Genomic DNA, 19,628 nt, shown 5'->3' with positions numbered 1-19,628 from the left:
TCCATGTCACTCCTTCATCCATCCAGATACCTGGAATTCACAGTTACCTGTTTCTTTAGGGTTGCTTTCCCAGGCCTAAGAGAATCTAGGTTCAGCTGGGCATTAATGTGCTTCATCTGCTCCATGCAGCTGTCTATTAGATCGGCTGAAAGATAAAATCCAAAATAATCAAAAGGATATTCCATTCCCAAATAAGTTGAAACCATATATAACAAAGTCTCCAAAAAATAATGTGTATATTTCTGACCAACCTCATTTTGCTATTTTCAGTGGGAGATTAACAGATCAGAGAAAAAGAGAACTAAAATGTTTAACAATTTCAATGTTTTCAATTTAGTATGATACTCCCCAAATCTACTTTATGTTCTGAGGCATGCATAATTTGCTTTAATAGCAAATCACAATTGAAATTACCAGACTTGATGTTGATGTTATTCTCTTTAACTCTTAGCCCTGTGTTCCCCCAGTTACAGACAAGAAGTCACAACATTCTGGAAGGGAAATTTATGTGAAAATATAGGATCATCTAACACCGTTGTTACTACTATCAAGACTGTGGTTTTTTTCAAGTATGCAATATGTGCTTGTGGTTACAAATATTTAAGTATTATGAAACTGAGTGATGTGTTACTTTTTAAAGTTTTCCTAATAGGCGTACCTGGGTGGCTCAGTCAGTTAAGCATTCTACTCTTGATTTCGGCTCAGGTCATGATCTCAGGGTCCTAGGATCCAGCCCTGCGACGGGCTCCCTGCTCAGCATGGAAATCTGCTTCTCCCTCTACCTCTTCTCCTCCCCTCAGTCATGCGCTCCCTCTTTGTCTCTCAAATAAATAAGTAAAATCTTTAAAAAAAAAAAAAAGCTTCCCTAATATTTATATAGTCTCTAGATTAAGAATCATTACTCAAAAAGTAATACATATGTAATCTTTTTATTTTAAAAGTTATGCATATTTACTATGTTTCTGTATGAGAAAAACTTTTTAATCACTGAGATTATAAGTTCTTTACATTTTGAATCCAAAGAAAATTAAAATTAATAAGCAGTAAAATATATGACCTGACAACATGCCATAAAAGTTGATGTGTCACATGGTTACCTTTCAAAGCCTGTTTCTGTGCTCTTCTACTGACAGCCAGAAGTGACATCAGTGTATTTGCAGCAACTCTTTTCAGGACATCTTTGGAGGATTTTCCTTCATAGCACTGCAAAGAATATATATCAAACTGCCTTGAAGAAAAACTTAATCTGGAGCAAAACCATTGTGAATAAAAGATGTAGTCTTTTTAAAAGGTATTGCTAGGTTTCAACTACTCCATGAAATTCACTGAAACTTGATAAATCATTAAGATTTGAGATTGAGAATGCTCTGTGTGAAAAGGACTGTAGAAGAAATTTACAGTATGGAAAAGGCAACAATCATTCTCAAAGGCTCATCATGTAAAGCAAAAACTGTGCACTTACTCAAATTCACCAGGGAATGTACATATATCTACGTAACTTATTAAAAAGGGCCCTCAGAAAACTGAATAGAACTGCCATCAAATTCCTTCTATCTTCTTCTTGAGACACATCCCCATCCCTTGACTTCCACCAAATATACCCATTTCTCAGGGGATGTGGTTCTTTCTAGCTTGCATTTCTACAGTAACATATATCTGTCATATTACATGTTTTTCAAAAAAATATTATTTATTAATTTTGTTGACTTACTTAACTAACAAAATCACTTGTAATTTTGAAAATACTAACATTTTGGTATGTTTCTTTTATACATTTGATATTTACAAGTTAAAAAAATTTTTCATAACCAAAAATTTCAAATATGTGCAAGAGTGAAGAAAACAGAATAACATTCTCTTTTTAAAAATTTTTGGTTGAACTATTTCAATACTAGATATCATATAATGTCATATTCTAATATATATGCCCATAAAGCCATTATCATGCTTAACGTATTTAATAATTTATCTTGGTATCAACCTAATATCCAGTCCAAATTCAGATTTTCTCTTTCGTCTCAAAAATGTCTCCTCATAGTTGGTTTATTGGAATCAGCACTTAATAAAGTCGTATCTATATATCTCCTAAATCTAGAGCACTTGCCATCCCTCACACCTCTCAACCCACCCAACAGAGTTTTTCATTTTGTTCCCTCATGTTGTTGAGTTGTTGAATAAACCAGATCAGTCATCCTACAGAATGTCCCACATCCTGGGTTTGTGTGCTTGCTTCCTTGTGATGATTTGAAGGTGTATTCTCTGCTCTGTATTTCTCATTTACTGGGTGCTGTAGCTCTAAAGGCTTAAGTACATTCAGGTGAAATCTTTTGTGATAAGATTCTCACGTGTATATACATATGAAGTTTAATTACAATTTCAGAGGGTTCATAAATTCCAGTGTAAGAACTAGAAACACCTCATATGACTTATAAATATTAGATATAATTCATAGTTATAATTTTTCCTTCTACCAGTAATTCTCAATGATCCAGTTTTATAATATCATCATTAAAACTAAGTTCAAAATACTAAAATTTTACATAAAACACAGTATATCATACACAGATGCAACTTCACTATTCCTGACTGGCCTACACTTGGCAGTGTAACACTGGAGGAGCCTGCAGAATTGGGGGCCCTTCCAGCCCCATCACCAGGGGCAGTGTGATTTCACCTTAAATATCTCACTTGGACTGCTGCCTCTAACCAGGCAGGTAACCTATTTAGCCAATGAGTTAGATACTACATGTCTGGGCCCAGGGATGCTTGATAAAGATCATGCTAATGTGACCATGAAGAAGGTGGGGGGAAAAGGCAGAAAATTATTTAGGATAATGAATATATTTGGAGCATGGTCTATAATTATAGTTAATTATGAGCATCCTAATTTGCCTATAAACTTAATCTTCACCACTAACAAGAAAACCACTCTCATATACATACCCTTATTGAAACTGCATGTATTAATGTTTTGAGAAAAACCAAAATGATCTCACTAAAATATATTACTCATCTATTCTCCGCAGCAATGAGGCAGAAAAAAGAGGTCAGAGTTCTAGGAAACAGTTGTACACACAAATGTGTCTTTTATTCCCTCATGAAATCTCACCGAAATGATAGAAATGGGATTAAACATCAAGACAGACAGACAAACACACTCACTCAGTGATTCATATGACAAGTCTGGGAAACTAGAAAGCACATGGGTGAACAACAAATGCATCAGCAGGCTTGAGAACCCAGAATACCACCCCTATCCATACAATGAATTGCAAAGAGCTGAGGAAATTTAGCACCAGGTACCCCTGGAAGTGAGAACAAAGGAGAATTGTTTGAAGTCTCTGAAAAGCAGTTTGAGGACCAAGTTTTCCCCACCACCCACAAATCTCTGCACAGACAAGTCATTCTTCCTCCCCCTACCCCTTGCAAGATCCTGGAAATTTAGTCTCTGGAGAGGATAAATTAGAAAGGTTCTAAATTGGCAAATATGAGGCATATTTGTGGTGGGGGTATTACACTGAAAACAGGAAGGATTAAGTGACATGTGCAAATTGACTTCTAAGACCCTAGCTCTCTTCCTCCTACTTTGTGGCAAAACACTTGGCAGTTGGATTTTCATTCCAGGCAGGAGATGAGAAGATTCTTCTCTGGAGATTTTGACAAGATCAAGAAGGCAGGCTACAAAGGGCTGTGCCCAAATCCCCTTACACCATACCACTTGTACTGGACAGGCTCCACTCAGATGCGCAGGGCTTTCCATCTAACTTAAGGTCTCCCAGTTTCAAATGCAGCAGACAACCAAGATTACCAGATACGTGAGAAAAGCTCTAACCAGAAAAAAGAAACCAAAATAAAGAGTAGAAAAAAAAGAAAAGAGAAATTATGTAAGAAGAAGAAAACTTAAGTTTATTAAGTTCTGACATGTTTGAATACAGTGAGAGGACATCTGATTGCTGGCAAAGTGCACGAAACTTACTAGTAATAATAGAAAATCAGCAAATTTAAAAATAATACAACAGTTACCTCTAAGGAAAAAGGAAGTTGGGCAGGCAAAGAAAGAGGGACACTGTCTGAAGCACAGTTCAACTGTGTGCAGTATTTTCAGACTTACCACCATACATGCCTTATCTCTAGTCTCCATGAAGATACAGGAAAGCAGGGAACAAGAAGAAAGCCCACTATGGCCAGGTAGGTGGGTGGAGCCTGGAAAGGGAACTGAAGTCTCATTTTCCAAAGCAGCAAGTCAACAGATAATGTTTAAGATAGAGAAATACAAGCATGCTATTTAGAGACATTTAGGGAAGCATAAAACAATCAGCTAAAAGAGGTATGAGTAGTTGTCTCTAAGATGGAAATAAAGGAAAAAGGCAGAAGTCTTCTAGTTGGGTACAAAACTTATAACATGTTTCACGCTCTAAAATGAATACATAGAAAAACTGATATGAAAGACAAAAACTAAAAACAAAAAAAAAGAGAAATAAACAGGATTAACATCTAGTAAATCTGCATACTTTTCAACCACAGGTCAGAGTAGAGGATTTGATTCCTACCATTTTCCACATAGTGCTTATTACAGGCTGAGAAGTTGTTTTGAGCATCTATCTGCACAGAGTAGGAGCGTATGGCTCAGAGTGAGACGCCTGGGAGCAAGAAGGCAGAGGCTAAGATCCCATGTCAGATAGTTGGACATGACAGACAACGAGCTACTACTGGGTGATGTAGACACACGAAAGAGGAAAAATAAATCAAGAGGATATAGAGCAAAAAACAGCATGTTTTTTCATCAACTACAGGAAGAAAGAAAATCAGGACTTAATGTAATTTATTTAAATTTTATGCTCTTTTTAGATCTATTCCCTTCTATACATTAAGTGATCTAGGTATTCTAGGTCAAGACTCTTTGCTTTCTTTCCAAAAGGCACTGATATAAAGAATAATTTTTTTAAATTACAGTGAACATTCACTGTCACAGCAGTATCTCAAATAGATAAGCCTTCTCTCCAAAATATTTACTCTTGAACTTCACCATTCACTAATCTCTAGTACAAAACCTATCTCCTAAAATGTGAAATAAGAGGTTGTTTGCTTCCATTACTATCCTTAAATATCAGACTAAATATAAAGAGCAAAATTAAATCAACATACATCTCAATTATGAGCAAAATTTATTATTACTGAAAGTTTTTACTACTCTTATTATTTACATGTATTTGCAAATGAAATATATTTTCCCACTAGGGAAGGCAAAATCTCCATTAAGTCAAATGTGTTCAATATGTTATGGTCAAAAGATAAATATCATAAGACATATATGTCAAAAGAGAATAGTTTCTAAGAGAATATTCAAACCCTCAAACCTCCTCAAGAATTATGAAAAAATAAACTTGCACATAATTTAAGATATAAATACCAAATGCACACTTTCACCATGTACCCACTATGGGAGAGAGTTTGGTAAAGCAGCCACTTAAAAGATTCTCTGTCAAGACATTTTAATTGAAGTTACAACATAACAATCTATTAGGAGGATAGAGAGTTTTAGAGCTAGCTTATATAAATTTAATACAATCCTCTCATTTTACATTTGCATTTTAAGAACTGAATCACAAGAGGTTAAATGACATGCTTAATTAAGGCCACACGTCTAATATTTTTGAGTAAGGTTTTACAGAGAATTGAAATAAATCTTTGAAGGTCATCAATTTTAGTATATTATTTCTTCTGACAATTTAAAGACTGTATATTTTACTTTCCTTTGTATAAAATCTGGCACAATGCACAGCCTACACACATGTATATTAAGAAATGTATGTAATTTATTATTATATATTGCTGTTTCATGTATTGGAATAACATTTTAACTCACATATCATCTTTATATAGGGCAGAGTAAAGAAAACATAGTGTTTGTAGTTTAATAAAGCTCATTAATAAATGTCCCATCTCACGTGAGGCCTAAGTATGTCACAGGGATCCTTCCTTCCTTCCTTCCTTCCTTCCTTCCTTCCTTCCTTCCTTCCTTCCTTCCTTCCTTCCTTCCTGTCTTAAACTTGCTTGTGCCCTTCTAACAAATATTATATATTTATATTCTACTGTTTATGTGAATGAGAAGAGTATGAATTATTAGGAAAACCAGTTTATATAATTGGTTAAAATAGCCATATCCACACAATACTTTGTATCTTTTATAATTTGGAGGAAATGGAGAGGAAAATTGGCTAGTCATTAGGAAAGTCATTGAAATACCCTGTGGCTCTAGAATACCTCATTTTCTTTGGCCAGGAAGGTAACAGCAAAAGATAATATGTTATAACTTTTATAATGAATAATATTACAAAATATTAAGGAAAAATAAGGAGCAGGGTAAATTTAGTAAACTCTTGCAGCACAGAACTTTTCCTATATATGTTTATTTTATAATCTGATGTATCAACCAACATGAATTTTTATTTGTCACAAGCCTAATCATGATTCCTTGAAACAGCATGACCATAAAGTGAAAGAAAACAGCTAAGAAATAAAATAGCTTTCATTTGGCCTGGATAGAGGTCTTTAAATTTCACCTGGTCCAGGAGGACCCACAGTCATGTGAGTCAAGGCTCCCAGAGCTAGTGGGCATTCCTGGCCTGGGCAAAGGAGAGGGGAAGAAAAGGATGCAGGGGCAGCCTGGGTGGCTCAGCGGTTTAGCACTGCCTTTAGCCTAGGGTGTGATCCTGGAGACCTGCGACGGAGTCCCACTTCAGGCTCCCTGCATGAAGCCTGCTTCTCCCTCTGCCTGTGTCTCTGCCTCTCTCTCTCTCTCTCTCTCTCTCATGAATAAATAAATAAAACCTTAAAAAAAAAAGAAGAAGAAGAAGAAGGGAGGAGGAAGGAGGGAGGAGGAAGGAAGAAGAAGGAGAAGGAAGGAGAAAGAAGGAAGAAGAAGGAAGGAGAAAAGAAGAGAAGAAGAAAGAAGAAGGAAGAAGAAAAGGAAGAGAAGAAGGAGGAAGAAGAAGAAGGAGGAGGGAGGAGGAGGAGGAAGGAGGAGGAAGAAGGAGGAGGAGGAGGAGAAGAAAGAAGAAGAAAAGAAGAAGGAGGAGGAAGAAGGAGGAAGAAGGAGGAAGAAGGAGGAGAAGGAGAAGAAAGAAGAAAGAAGAAAGAAGAAAGAAAAGAAGAAGGAAGAAGGAAGAAGAAGGAAGAAGGAAGAAGAAGAAGAAAAGAAGAAGAAGAAGAAGAAGAAGAAGAAGAAGAAGAAAAGAAGAAGAAGGAAGAAGGAAGAGGAAAAGAGGAAAAGAAGAGGAAAAGAGGAGGAGGAGGAGGAGAAGGAGAGAAGGAAAGAAGAAGAAGAAGAAGAAGAAGAAGAAGAAGAAGAAGAAGAAGAGGAGGAGGAGGAGGAGGAGGAGGAGGAAGAAGAGGAGGAGGAGGAGAAGGAGGAGGAGGAGGAGGAGGAGGAGGAGGAGGAGGAGGAGACGACGACTCCAGGAATCATTTATATTCCCTTTAGGGGAAAGCATGTTGGTTAAGAGAGAAGGCCCCTTCCCTAGTCGAAAAGTATTCCACTAAAGCCAAAATTAGCAGATTAATAATGCTTTTGAATTGGGGGAAGATCACTGTAAAGGTGTGAATTTGAGTTTCCTCTTAGAATATTCTTTAAAGTGCAAAATGAGCCTCAGTTAATCGAATAAAGCCTGGTGTTCTGATGGGGAAAAAGGTAACTGGCATACTATCCAGCTTTGGTTTTAAGCTAAGAACTGAGTGTAGCAAGTGAGGCAGTAGCTACAGGGAAGTTATGGTCTCTCAAGGTAAGTGACTTTCAGCAATGCTGTGAGGACCTTTTCCCCCTAGGGCTCCAGCTTCTGAAGATGCTGCTGGAGACAGGAGAAAATGTCAGAGACCATTTATCAGTCTCCCTATCTGTGCTCTGAAAATAACGGTAGTCTGTTGGGCAAAGGAGACAGAGACAAAAGTCTCCCAAGAACTCAGAGCCCCACCTTCACTGGACCAGGAGCCGCCCCTGGCCTCTATTAGCCTCGTCTGCATTCTAACATAATCGGAGGCACTGCACACAATGCCAAGTGCTCATGCCAGCAAGATCATAACTCCCCTAGGCAGAAAGGGGCAAAAATCCCCAAATTCTAAGCAGCAAAGAGACAGCAACAAATTGGAAGACTGAAAAAACCTTCTGTCTTTATAAAATGTGGCTGGCTGACTGGAGAATGGAAGCAAATCTGTCAAGGCACAAGTCTACTTCTTTTCCACTTTTTAGCAAGAGAAGGTTGTGAAAAATCACAGAACCATGATTAGAAAACTCTAGCAAATTTCCTATTTATATACAAATAACTATATAACTTAGGAAGCACTTCAAGGGTTTTTTTTTTTGTTAATCTATATATAAAATCATATTTAGTGATTTCAGAATATTTTTCAATGAACAAAATTCTTGGTTCATATTTTAGGACTACAAAAAGTAAGTTTACAAGGTAAGTTTTAAGGCAGTGTGGCTTAGAAAGGGGGTATTTTCTCACAAATGTACCAACTAAGTCCACCCACATCTATAGACAAACCACCTGAAATATATGTAATTAATGTATATAAATGAAATATCATTTAGATGAATATATTTTCAGAGACGGAAACATGTCTTTAAAATGGGAGGACATTATGAATTATACCTGCATTCCTGAAATATAACACCTTTGGTCATGACATGGCACACTATTTCAGTAAGCTGTTGGATTTATTTCTCTAATATTTCATTTTGAATTTTTATATCATATTCATTAAAAGAAACTAGCTAACATCAGAGGATCAGCACTGGAGAGGAGATGATTACCTTAAGTTTATATGCTTTTGTTCCATTTAAATGACCATAATGAACATTAATTACTTTTTAATTCAAATGATTGAAAAAAATTTTTTATAAGACCAAGACTGATTTATTTAAAACTAAACAAAGTTTCTGAAAGGTCAAGAAATCACATACCTGAAGAATTACTTCATTAAGTCGTTCTAGAGATTTCTGATTTTCTTGAGTTTTATCAAGAAGTGAAGCCATTGATGGAGTGTGGCATGAATTTGTTTTATTCTTATCCTGGAGATGCCTTTTTGCTTCTTCAGTCAAGAGAATAGAAAGGAACTGCAGGCTGGCAGTAGATAAGGTAGGGCATGTGGTAGACAAACTCACACATGTGCACAACATATCTAGGAGAGAATAATTTCTATGTAAATGTTTGAAAACTTCTTCAAAATTAAAAAAGTGAACAGATCTATTTGAGTAAGTTAATAGCCTTTTTATTTCTAATGAAGTAAAGCTATCAATACTTACAAGTATCATGAGAAACTCTGGTGCTTAAAGGTAATTTAAACAGTCAACATTAAGACAACAGAATCAAGGAATCTATTTAATTTTCATTTCATTCTTTTTATACAGGTTCTTTTTTGTATGAAAGTGTATGTGTGTGTACAAATGCACATACACACTAGATTTGCTAAGACCCCAAATAAAAGGATTATATATAGATGAGTACTGACCCCTCTGGGGTCCCATTGGGATCCACAAAGCCCCTGGAGTTTTTAACTTTTCATTTTTTATTTCAGTGCTAATCTAAAAAAAAATTTCATGTAACTGTATTCTGAACTATCTAGATCACCCATGTATAATTGTGTTTCTGTTTTCAGACAAGTTGATGCTAAATGGTACTTGCACGAGTCAGTATGCAGTGTTGGCATGGTGCAGAAACAAATGTTTCACAGTAGTTCAGAATAGAGAACAAGAGTGGTTTTGCACAAATTTGCAAACATAACACAGATCAGAAAGAATAGACAAGCCAATTCAAAAGAAACTACACTGAATCAGTCATTATTAATTTCCTGTTGTGAGCACTGATTTGATCAAAGGAACATTTGATGCATTATATTAATTTTATTGAGTAGCACTGGTTTATAATTTTGTTATATTTTACTTTTATATTATTTAGAATTTGTACTTGCATAAGAGTTATAACCCTAAGAATTTCTACCTAGATTTAGGCTAAAAGAAATTCTTATTTTCCTAAGTAACACAAGAAAAATAATTTAGTGAGAGTGGGGTTTCATGAAAATCATGTTCATTTAAATGATGTCTAAATATTACTCAAGTCTGAGAAAAAGACTGAGATAACATAAGTTACAAAGTGATAAGATGTTTTAAATATGTATGAACCCATGGGTTGAAAACTAAAAACAAACAAAAGCAACTCCATGACAAGAAATAGCAATGATCATTTTTATTAGTTATGTTTTCATAAACATTACTATGATCAAAGCTAGCTGTTTATGCAGTAACTTATTTCTGATTAGCACCATATATTAAACTGTGTGCATGTTTTGTAGAAAGATTGTGAATTTACTATGTCCTTATTTTATCACTAGGGAAAGTGTTAGGTAAACAGGCATAAAGCAGGGACCAGCAAACTTTTTCTGCAGAGGGTCAGAGAGGAAATGAATATTCTACACTTTCCGGGTCATCGGCCTTTGTCACAGTATTTGACTCTACCATTGCAGCAGGAAAGCAACCCTAGGGAACATGTAAATGAGTAAGGGTGGCCCTGTTCCAATACGATCATCAATACAATCCTAGTTACCAAAACAAGCAGTGGGCCAGATTTGACCACTTGGCTTGGATGGCCCACATGAGTAGTACCTTGCTTTATGTTAGTAGTGATTTGGGTGGTAAACTAAATATCCCCACCATGGATGTAAAAAAAAAAATCTCAATTATACAGTCAATCTCTTTCAGTTTTACTACCTTTTAACAAAATAATGATTTCTAAATGGTGCTATTCTTCTTAGGGTAAACTCAGAATTAACAATTCCACTTCTTATTGAACATATATTTCCCTATAAAACTCACTTCAACACTACCACTCTGGTTGTGGATGTATCAACCATCTAAATTTATAGTAAAATGTGAAAAAAACAAGCCAGCTACATTAGTGGTAACTGGGAAACTTAAAAGAACTCTATTTTTAATACATTTAAACTAGTTATTTTTAAAAAGTAACATTTTATAAGCATTTATGCTGAAAAAAGGTCTTCTTGCTATGCTATAATTCAAAGGAAACTTTATGAAAAATTAGACGATAGTCATTCTTAAAAATAATGTTTATGGCTTTAGCCATACTATAAGAAAATCCTTATGTCTTGACACACTATTTCTACTCTAAGTTTCCATGTTATCATATATACAGAATTTTAGTTGCAGATTTACCCACTTATAGTGCCCCAGTGCATATATGTCAGGAAAGAGACTGGCTTCTATGCCAACACATGAAAATCTATCTCACTGTTTTATAATCATGTCATATCACATGTCTCTTCATAAATACCACAGGACTTTCTTGTTTTTATAGTTTTTTGAACTGGATTTCAATTTTTAAAAAATGTATTTTTGAGGCTCCTCAAGAGCACTGCAAATTTCTCAAAGTAAATCCCTGGTTTCTATTTCAAATGCCATGCCATAATTACTTAATTTTAGAAAAACAATACATATATAAAAATTGTAAACAATGATTATCTTAACTTTTATTAGCAGAAAGACCCCCAGCCTAGTGCAAGTATCTTCTTACCAATCACTGTTGCCCAGTGCTTGGCCAGACCCATCATAATAGAAGAGAGAGAGGCAGTAGCAGCTTTCCTCAGGAGTGTAGCCAAAAGGTTAAATAAATGTGTCCATGTATGATAAAAAGCAGATATCAACTCTACATCTATAAAATTAATGAAAACATTTCAAGTTATTAACACAAAGAATAGAAAATACAAAGCTCACAAGATACTTCATTACACACAAGAGGCATGCACCTGTCAGATGAAGACAAACGTAATTGAGCATGATCCAAAATTCATTTCAATGAACTTTTCCACTGCTTTTTAAAGAGCTCTTTCATCTACCCCCCTACATAGAGACAAATACACACTCACATATCCTCCTCTCATTAATGCATATTCAACAACAAATCAGAAGGTATGGCAAACTGAATATTAAGCCATAACTTAGGAAACATATATTGTGTATACTGTAAAAGCATGGCATTGTTTGTGCTACTTTCATAAAAGTTAAGAAGTACAATGTGCCAAGGTCATGACAGAAAAGAAAGGAGAATTTCTCTGAACAACCAAGAAATGTGCCCCTCTAAGAAAATATGACATGAAATAAGATTCTGCAGCTTTGCCTATAGCTGAGAATGTAGCAGTTAACCTTCTATTGTAAGGACAGCCTTTCCCGTCTCTCTACTTGGCAAATGGAGGCTGGAGAGCAGTAGTAATCTGATGACCGTCTTCTCTGATCATGCCACCAGTAGTATCTGGCACCTTTGCCAAACTCCATTACCAAGCAAACTAAGGATTTCCATCTCAGGGTTCTTTTGGAAATGGCATATTCCAGGGAGTTTGGATTAAAGCAATCCTTGGTATGTGCCTCAACGTTTTTGTCATTATCAGCTCTGTAAGGAGTCTTTTCAGATATAATGTTTCTTCCTCCTCAACCCCATGAAACTTTAATTCCATAGATCCTGTATATCTTGTTTATGTACTATCAGTATATCTGTATTTTATACATATAAAGAATTAAGAATAAAGCTTACTGATTTTATTCAATATAACCAAATAAAATTTTAAGTTGAAAGCTAAAATTAAAACACAATTAACATTTAACTTTATGGGATCCCTGGGTGGCGCAGCGGTTTAGCGCCTGCCTTTGGCCCAGGGCGCGATCCTGGAGACCGGGATCGAATCCCACGTCGGACTCCCGGTGCATGGAGCCTGCTTCTCCCTCTGCCTATGTCTCTGCCTCTCCCTCTCTCTCTCTGTGTGACTATCATAAATAAAAAATAAAAAATAAAACATTTAACTTTATAACTACTTTTGCTCAATAACTTTCAATGTAATTTACTTACTCATATAAAATGTATCAAATTATGTATGAGAATTAGCAAATCATATAAATATATACTAAAAAGATAATCAGTATTTTATACTATTCACTATTATTTTTCCAGAAAAAATTTAAAAATTCATTTCTTAAAAATTTTTTACTCAACTTTTACCGTTTGTTAGAATGAGAAAATTATTTAACTTAACTAGCCGATGGATATACATTCAGATATCAGGGACATTTTTTATTTTCAGGACTTGACATAATGGGACAAATAACCTACATAAAAATAAAACATATATTATTTTTATTTAATTCTCAAAGCCTAAGTCACACACAAAAACAAGAGAATCAATTAAAAAAAAATCCACAAGGCAGCCAATGACAACCAAGACATGATATGACTTTGGGACATCTCGCCATATGACTTGACTACCTCTTTCTTGTCAAATGACTTTGGGATTAAGTGTTGAATCAAAAGTCCTCCAGTCAAAACCATGCACTACAGTTTTTAGCAATGATAATTGTTTATTTCCTGTTTATCTTTGATGAGCTCAATATCAATGCCTCCCAAGTGACAGCCAAGACAACCCAATACAAGAAATTAAATACTAAGGAATAAGATTTTATTGTGTAGAACTGAGCTCTAAAGGGCCACAAATTGGTTTAGCTAAGACATTCCCCCACGGGGGTGATATCGGCCTCACAAAGAATGAATGGTCTATCCTGATTTGCTTAGTTAGGATATCACTATCACTTGTAAACTTTCTTAGTAAGGAATTAGTATTCTTCTAGCACCAGGATATTTTAACATGAATGAGACATTGTGAACTAGATTTGCTGGCATAAAACACTTCACTTACCTGAAACCAGGCAAATCCATGAAATTCAAAAAACTAAGAATGAATAGGCAAAAAGTCACCTAGCAATAGCCAAATTATCAATTACTGCATTATAAAATCTTTTTTAATTATCATATTTTAATTCTGTTAAAGATCCTATATTGTTTCACTTTTCTACGAAGTACTATGTTCAACTTTTTATCAGAGTATTTTTTTTCAATAATTTAGGACCTTCCCAAAATTTCTGGTATTAATTGCTACACTTACTTATACTTGTTATTGCAAATAAGTTAGTAGCAGGTCATCTGGCTGCACCCATAGCTTATAAGAACAATTACTACCTAAATTCACTGCATTTTGCTAATACTACATACAGAACTTTGCCTTCATTTAAACTGACAGCACAGGGGATACTCCTCCATTATACTATGTATTTGCCTCGAATGGTCTCCTGGAACCACTTAAAACATCCAAAGTATAAAACACATTATAAAAGTCTTCAAAATATTGGCAAAGCATGACATAAAATTTAAACTTGGAGTATCTGGTGCAGAGTAAGACTTTTTTCCTCAATATTATTTGCTTCCATCCTAAACTTAAAAAATAAAGCTTACCTAACACATCTTTGGTGCATATGGTGAGGACCCCAATGATGTTTGTGACCAGAGGTTTCAGAAGCTCATCCTCAATCACAAGGTCAGGATCTACCAGTAAACATGACTGCAGAAGCCTAGACAAAGAGGACAGGTATTCTAGGAGAAAGGACACCTATTTGAAAAAAGAGATAAAGGAAAACAAGACATATCATATGAAAAGTCTAGCTCAGTGATACTTCTATACATTATAAGCCATTATAAGCCACTTTCTTTGTAACGTAAGTTAATAAAAATAAAATCATAATTTTTAAAGATCTAAAATGAATATGGAGCACACAAAGCATTATTCTCCTCATATTATAAATATGCCATTAATGACCACAATAACACTGTCAAGTATAGTAATGCCAAATGAAGCAGTATTTTCAAAGTCAAATTTCAAATTCCATTTGGAGAAAGAAAGCAAGTTTTTAAGTAGCTAAGCTGTGGAATCAATATTCTGAAAGAGGTAGAACAGGGGATTCCAAAGCCATTTATCCTATAATTTTATAAAGAGAGATTACAAAATATTTTCAACACATCTTTCAGGTAAAAATGCAAGTTTGTAACATTCAATTTCCTTATTGCTATGAAGTCTTTTTTGATGCCTTTGTACACTATACCATTGATTGCAGTTACAGCAAGTCTGACTCTGACGTAGGAAGTGTTACCATAAACAGATAAGGCATGGAAGGTGAGAGCTAACGAGAAGCATCAGAGAGAGAACCACAGAGTCATTGAAGTCTCTCGCAAGCCCACACTCTACCTAGTCACACTCGCCGCTTCCTCAGCACCTCCACTCTAAGGTCACATCTTACCCTCCCGAGGCCTCTTTCTGACCACCCTGCCAAAACAAAGCACACTCTTTCCCCTACCATACACCCTTTCACCCACCCTCTTTTTCCCATTCTATTTGGCACCAGCTGATAAAATACTTCACATTTTATTTACTGCTGTCTGTCTTCTGCACCAAAGACAGAATTCATGTGGGCAGGCGTGTGTGTTTGCTTTGTTCATGCATCTGTCAGTTGGCATCTAGAGCACAATCTGGCAGAGAAGAGGTTCCAGAACTTTTCTGGAATGAATGAATAATCTTGTGTGAGGACAAACAGCCAAGAAGCAGTTAGCCTACACAAGGCCAGGTGAGGAAGTGGGTAAAAGTGTGAGCTCTGGAACCAACCCACGTGCATTGGAATCTTAGCTCTACTCCTTTCCATGTGAGCAACCTTGGACATTTCCAGTCATTTACTTTTAAAATGAAGCTACTAAGGATACTTTGTGTGAATATTGGGAGGATTCATATGAGTTTGTACATAAATTAGACAAACAAGCACCCTGTAAATGTTTGCTACTGTTGTTATTCATTCATTCCACAAGCACTGAATGAGTACCTTTCACAGGACAGGCACTGTGCTCAGCATTCAGAATACAGCTGATACAGAAGAACGGGCAAAGCATTGCCTTCACTGAGCTCACTGTAGCCTCCAACCTCATCTCCCCCTCACAGATTCACTCTAGCCTCCTTGATATTTCTTGGATAGAGCACACATAACCCAATCTCAAGGGTCCTGCATCTCACAGGACAAACTTCAGTTTACATGTCCCTATCTGAAAGAACCTCCCTGACCACCCCAAGTGGAAGAGCCCTATGCTTGCAGCTCTGACATCATTCCCTGTCTCCTGTTTAGTTTTTCTTCTCAGATATCTATCATCAGCAGCTATATGTGGATTTCCTCATGAACTGCTCTCCTAACTTGAGGGGGAGAATATTTATTTGCACAGCTAAGATCCTGGTACATGGTAGGCCCTCAATGAGAATTTGTTGGATGGATACACAGTGAATGCAAATAAATGCACTCAAAAGTAAAAATAACTACACTGTGACAAGTGTTTTGAAGGTAATGCATACTGTGTTGCATAACCTTATAAAAGGGTATCTACCCTATTCAGAAACCTCAAAGACAGCACTACAAAGAAAGAGCTATTAGTTTTGCCCACCTTTAATTATCATACTACATAAATCTTGTAGCCCTTCTTAAAAATCTGATCTGAGGCAACATTCCTATTAGCAATAATAAGGAATTGTGAAGCATACTTTATATACAGACACTAGCTATAAGCAAGAACTTAAAAGTAGTATCTGTAAAGGAACAAAAATAAATTTATTTTTATTAGACTGGGTTTTGAAAATGCATAGAAGTCACTATGTATTTTAACAACTTCAATTTGGTGAAAATGATAGAGATAGCCTAAAATCATAGAATGGGAAGGTGGTATATACAATATCCTCTTTTTTTTAATATGGTGCTCAAAGATAAACATATCTGGGCAGCTCGGGTGGCTCAGTGGTTTAGCGCCGCCTTCAGCCCAGGGCATGATCCTGGGGACCTGAGATCGAGTCCCGCGTCGGGTTCCCTGCATGGAGCCTGCTTCTCCCTCGGTCTGTGTCTCTGCCTCTCTCTCTGTCGCTCATGAATTAAAAAAAAAAAAAAAAAAAAAAAAAAAGATATCCAGATCGGTGGATAAACATTTTAAGTGGGTTAATTAAAAAAATTTTTTTTAAAGCTGTAATAATGGAATCAGGAAAAGAATCTAGATCTTTATACCCTGCTGCTGTTTTCTACCATGCAAAGATGTCTCAGATTAAAATGTTAAGTAACCTATTTGAAATAACCTAATCACACCATGTATATTCTGAAAGATTTCCATCCCTCTTCTATGCTTAGTATATTTTTAGCAGAATTTATGTTCCCGGCACTTAAAGCAAACAAATGCACAAAAAGACATGAGGTGAGAGGGAAACATGACACTTACCTGAGCCTGAGTGTGTTCAACTGGAGATGACAAAGGCAGTGGACCCTTCAGCTCCTGCACACAGCTCTCTAGGAGGGTGGCATCCACAATACTGCAAAGAGCAGAAAAAGAAAACCCTCCAAATGAGTAGCATGTTGCTTATTAAAAATGAATAAATTAGTATTTGAAGTCTGAATATAACCTTAAATAGAATTCAAGAGAAAGGATCTTTACAGAGAACAAATCAATGGTTGCCAGAAAGAACGTGGGTGGGCATGTTGGGCAAAATGGGTGAAGGGGAGTGGGAGATACAGGCCTCTAGTTTATGGAGTAAGTCACAGGAATAAGAGGCAACACATAAGGAATACAGTCAGCGATACTATAACATTGATGTAACAGGACAGATGATAGTTACGCTTGTGGTGAACACAGTATAACACATAAATCTGTGGACTAATTAAAATGCACACCTGAAAATAATATAACATTGTGTGTCAACTATACTCAAATAAAAAAAAAGTAAAAATAAAGAGAAAAGATTTTCATAAAGATAATAAATGTATACAAACAGGTATCCTATAATATTTTAGAATGCAGGAAAAGATCTTATCTAATAAATGTGGGAAGCAAGGAATTCTGAAGAAAATACATCTAATGAAAAGCAGAATAAAATATAATGAAGCTCTTTTAGAAGGAAAGCAAACAAAAGAAAAACCTTGGTGGTAGTTTTCTATTTAAAATAGGAAAAATGTTCTGATTTAGAAAGTAAAAGACAAAATAATGCAAAACAAATAGGAAAATTTTGTTAAGCCAGGAATAAAGAACATGTTCAGAATATGATAAGTCTTTGCCATAAAAGATCCTTTAATTGCTCTGTTGCCTCAATTTCACAGCAGACTCCTAACTGACTTGAGAAGTCAGAGGATTCCTAAAGCTCCATTCTGATGGTTCTCGAGGCAGGAAAACATCCAGGAGAAAAAGTCAAACAACTAGCAGGTTTCTTTTTCTTTTTTTTAAACATTTTATTTATTTATTCATAGAGACACGGAGAGAGAGAGAGATGCAGAGACACAGGCAGAGGGAGAAGCAGGCTCCATGCAGGGAGCCTGATGCGGAACTCGATCCTAGGTCCCCGGGATCATGCCCCGGTGTGAAGGCGGCGCTAAACCCGCTGAGTCACCAGAGCTGCCCAACTAGCAGGTTTCTTTTCCAACTCTAGTAGGTCTAGTAGAAAGATGACAAGTAACTGTGAACAAACCCACATCCACAACTTAATATAAATGGTAAAAGAGTAATGGCAAGTGAGCTGAAACAAGGGATACTTCTTTCTTTTTAAAGTTTTCTTAATATCTCAAAAAGAAAAAGAAAGCACTGTGATTTGACAAAAAGGAAGAAGATATTTCAGATGGTGAATGTTCACAGGCAGATGAATGCAAACAACTAAGTGGTCCACAGGAGGTAGGTATAAAAATCTGATGTGGGAAGAAAGAAAAGGAACAGTTACTATAAAAAGTGTCCTAACACATCAGCACTTAATCCTGACACTAACGCCATTCAACAGATGTTACTAATGACACCCCAGAGATTAAAATAACTTCCCCAAGACTGCAATGCTAAGGAGTGAATGAACTACAATCAGACTATCAGTCAGGCAGGATCTACGGCCATTTTTACCATACTATATAGCCAATATGATAATCCAAAGGTTCTGCCATAAACTCATTAATATTAGCTAAAATGAAATGAAAGAATAAAATCATGACTTCCTAAATTTTATCAGAATACTCTGTAATAGAGAGTTTAATCTCCAATAATGAAAAGAACCCCAAATGAATTTGACAATGATTTGCAACCCATGGCCACTATTCTGATATAACCCTAGTGAGATGAATCCTTGACCTCTTTCACTTCCAGTTAGAATTACAAAGTTGAATGCATCATATTTCTTGAGTGTGGTGGAGGACAAATAAGACTTAAAATGTCTGAATTATTAAAAAAAAAATCAGGATTGTGGGAGTGCATAGCAGCCAACATAACAAACCAATATAAGTGCTGTCATAGATCCAAACTAAAATTGTCAAGACAATTCTGGCAAAAGCAAAACACCTGCAGTCTAATGAGCCAAAAAAAAAAAAAAGGTAAAAATATATCCCCAGTACACATGAAGTCTTACACCAAGTCACGAATAGAGTGGTGTTGATTCATCTCCACCACCCTTCCTCTCTTACCTACAGAGAAGCTCTATGAGACGGGCCTGCCGAAAAGCACGTGCTGTGTCTCCTGGAGCAATTACCAAGAGGCCGTCCAGAAGGCTGCACACTGCTGAAAGGAGAGGTGGGGTGACCACACATTGCTTGGGCAGAGGGGCAGGAAGGGATGTGTCACGAGGAAGCTGTGCTGATGCGGTTTCATGTGGACCTATTACTGAAAATAAACATTAAAATTACGACTATTTTTTTTTCTTTACTT

At 36.0% G+C, this 19,628-nt stretch overlaps 1 protein-coding gene across 4 annotated transcripts in view; it reads right to left on the bottom strand.

Moving 5' to 3' along the window:
- Nucleotides 1–19,628, bottom strand: part of LOC129514595 (rotatin) — a 144,807-nt gene that overhangs the window by 19,284 nt on the left and 105,895 nt on the right. For 3 of the 4 annotated variants that reach the window (XM_055333317.1, XM_055333318.1, XM_055333319.1), the window contains 7 exons: nt 19,388–19,583; nt 17,181–17,271; nt 14,346–14,499; nt 11,586–11,723; nt 8,963–9,180; nt 1,098–1,203; nt 48–145 (listed from right to left, as the gene is read on the bottom strand). In XM_055333317.1, the coding sequence (XP_055189292.1) occupies nt 48–145; nt 1,098–1,203; nt 8,963–9,180; nt 11,586–11,723; nt 14,346–14,499; nt 17,181–17,271; nt 19,388–19,583 (1,001 nt within the window). Of the gene's footprint in view, nt 1–47; nt 146–666; nt 842–1,097; nt 1,204–8,962; nt 9,181–11,585; nt 11,724–14,345; nt 14,500–17,180; nt 17,272–19,387; nt 19,584–19,628 lie in introns of those variants that run through there. The other variant, XM_055333320.1, reaches the window with a different exon arrangement.

This window comes from Nyctereutes procyonoides, unplaced genomic scaffold (assembly GCF_905146905.1).
Source record: "Nyctereutes procyonoides isolate TBG_1078 unplaced genomic scaffold, NYPRO_anot_genome, whole genome shotgun sequence".
Classification (NCBI taxonomy): Eukaryota; Metazoa; Chordata; class Mammalia; order Carnivora; family Canidae; genus Nyctereutes; species Nyctereutes procyonoides.
This window is presented reverse-complemented; position numbering and strand designations above follow the sequence as displayed.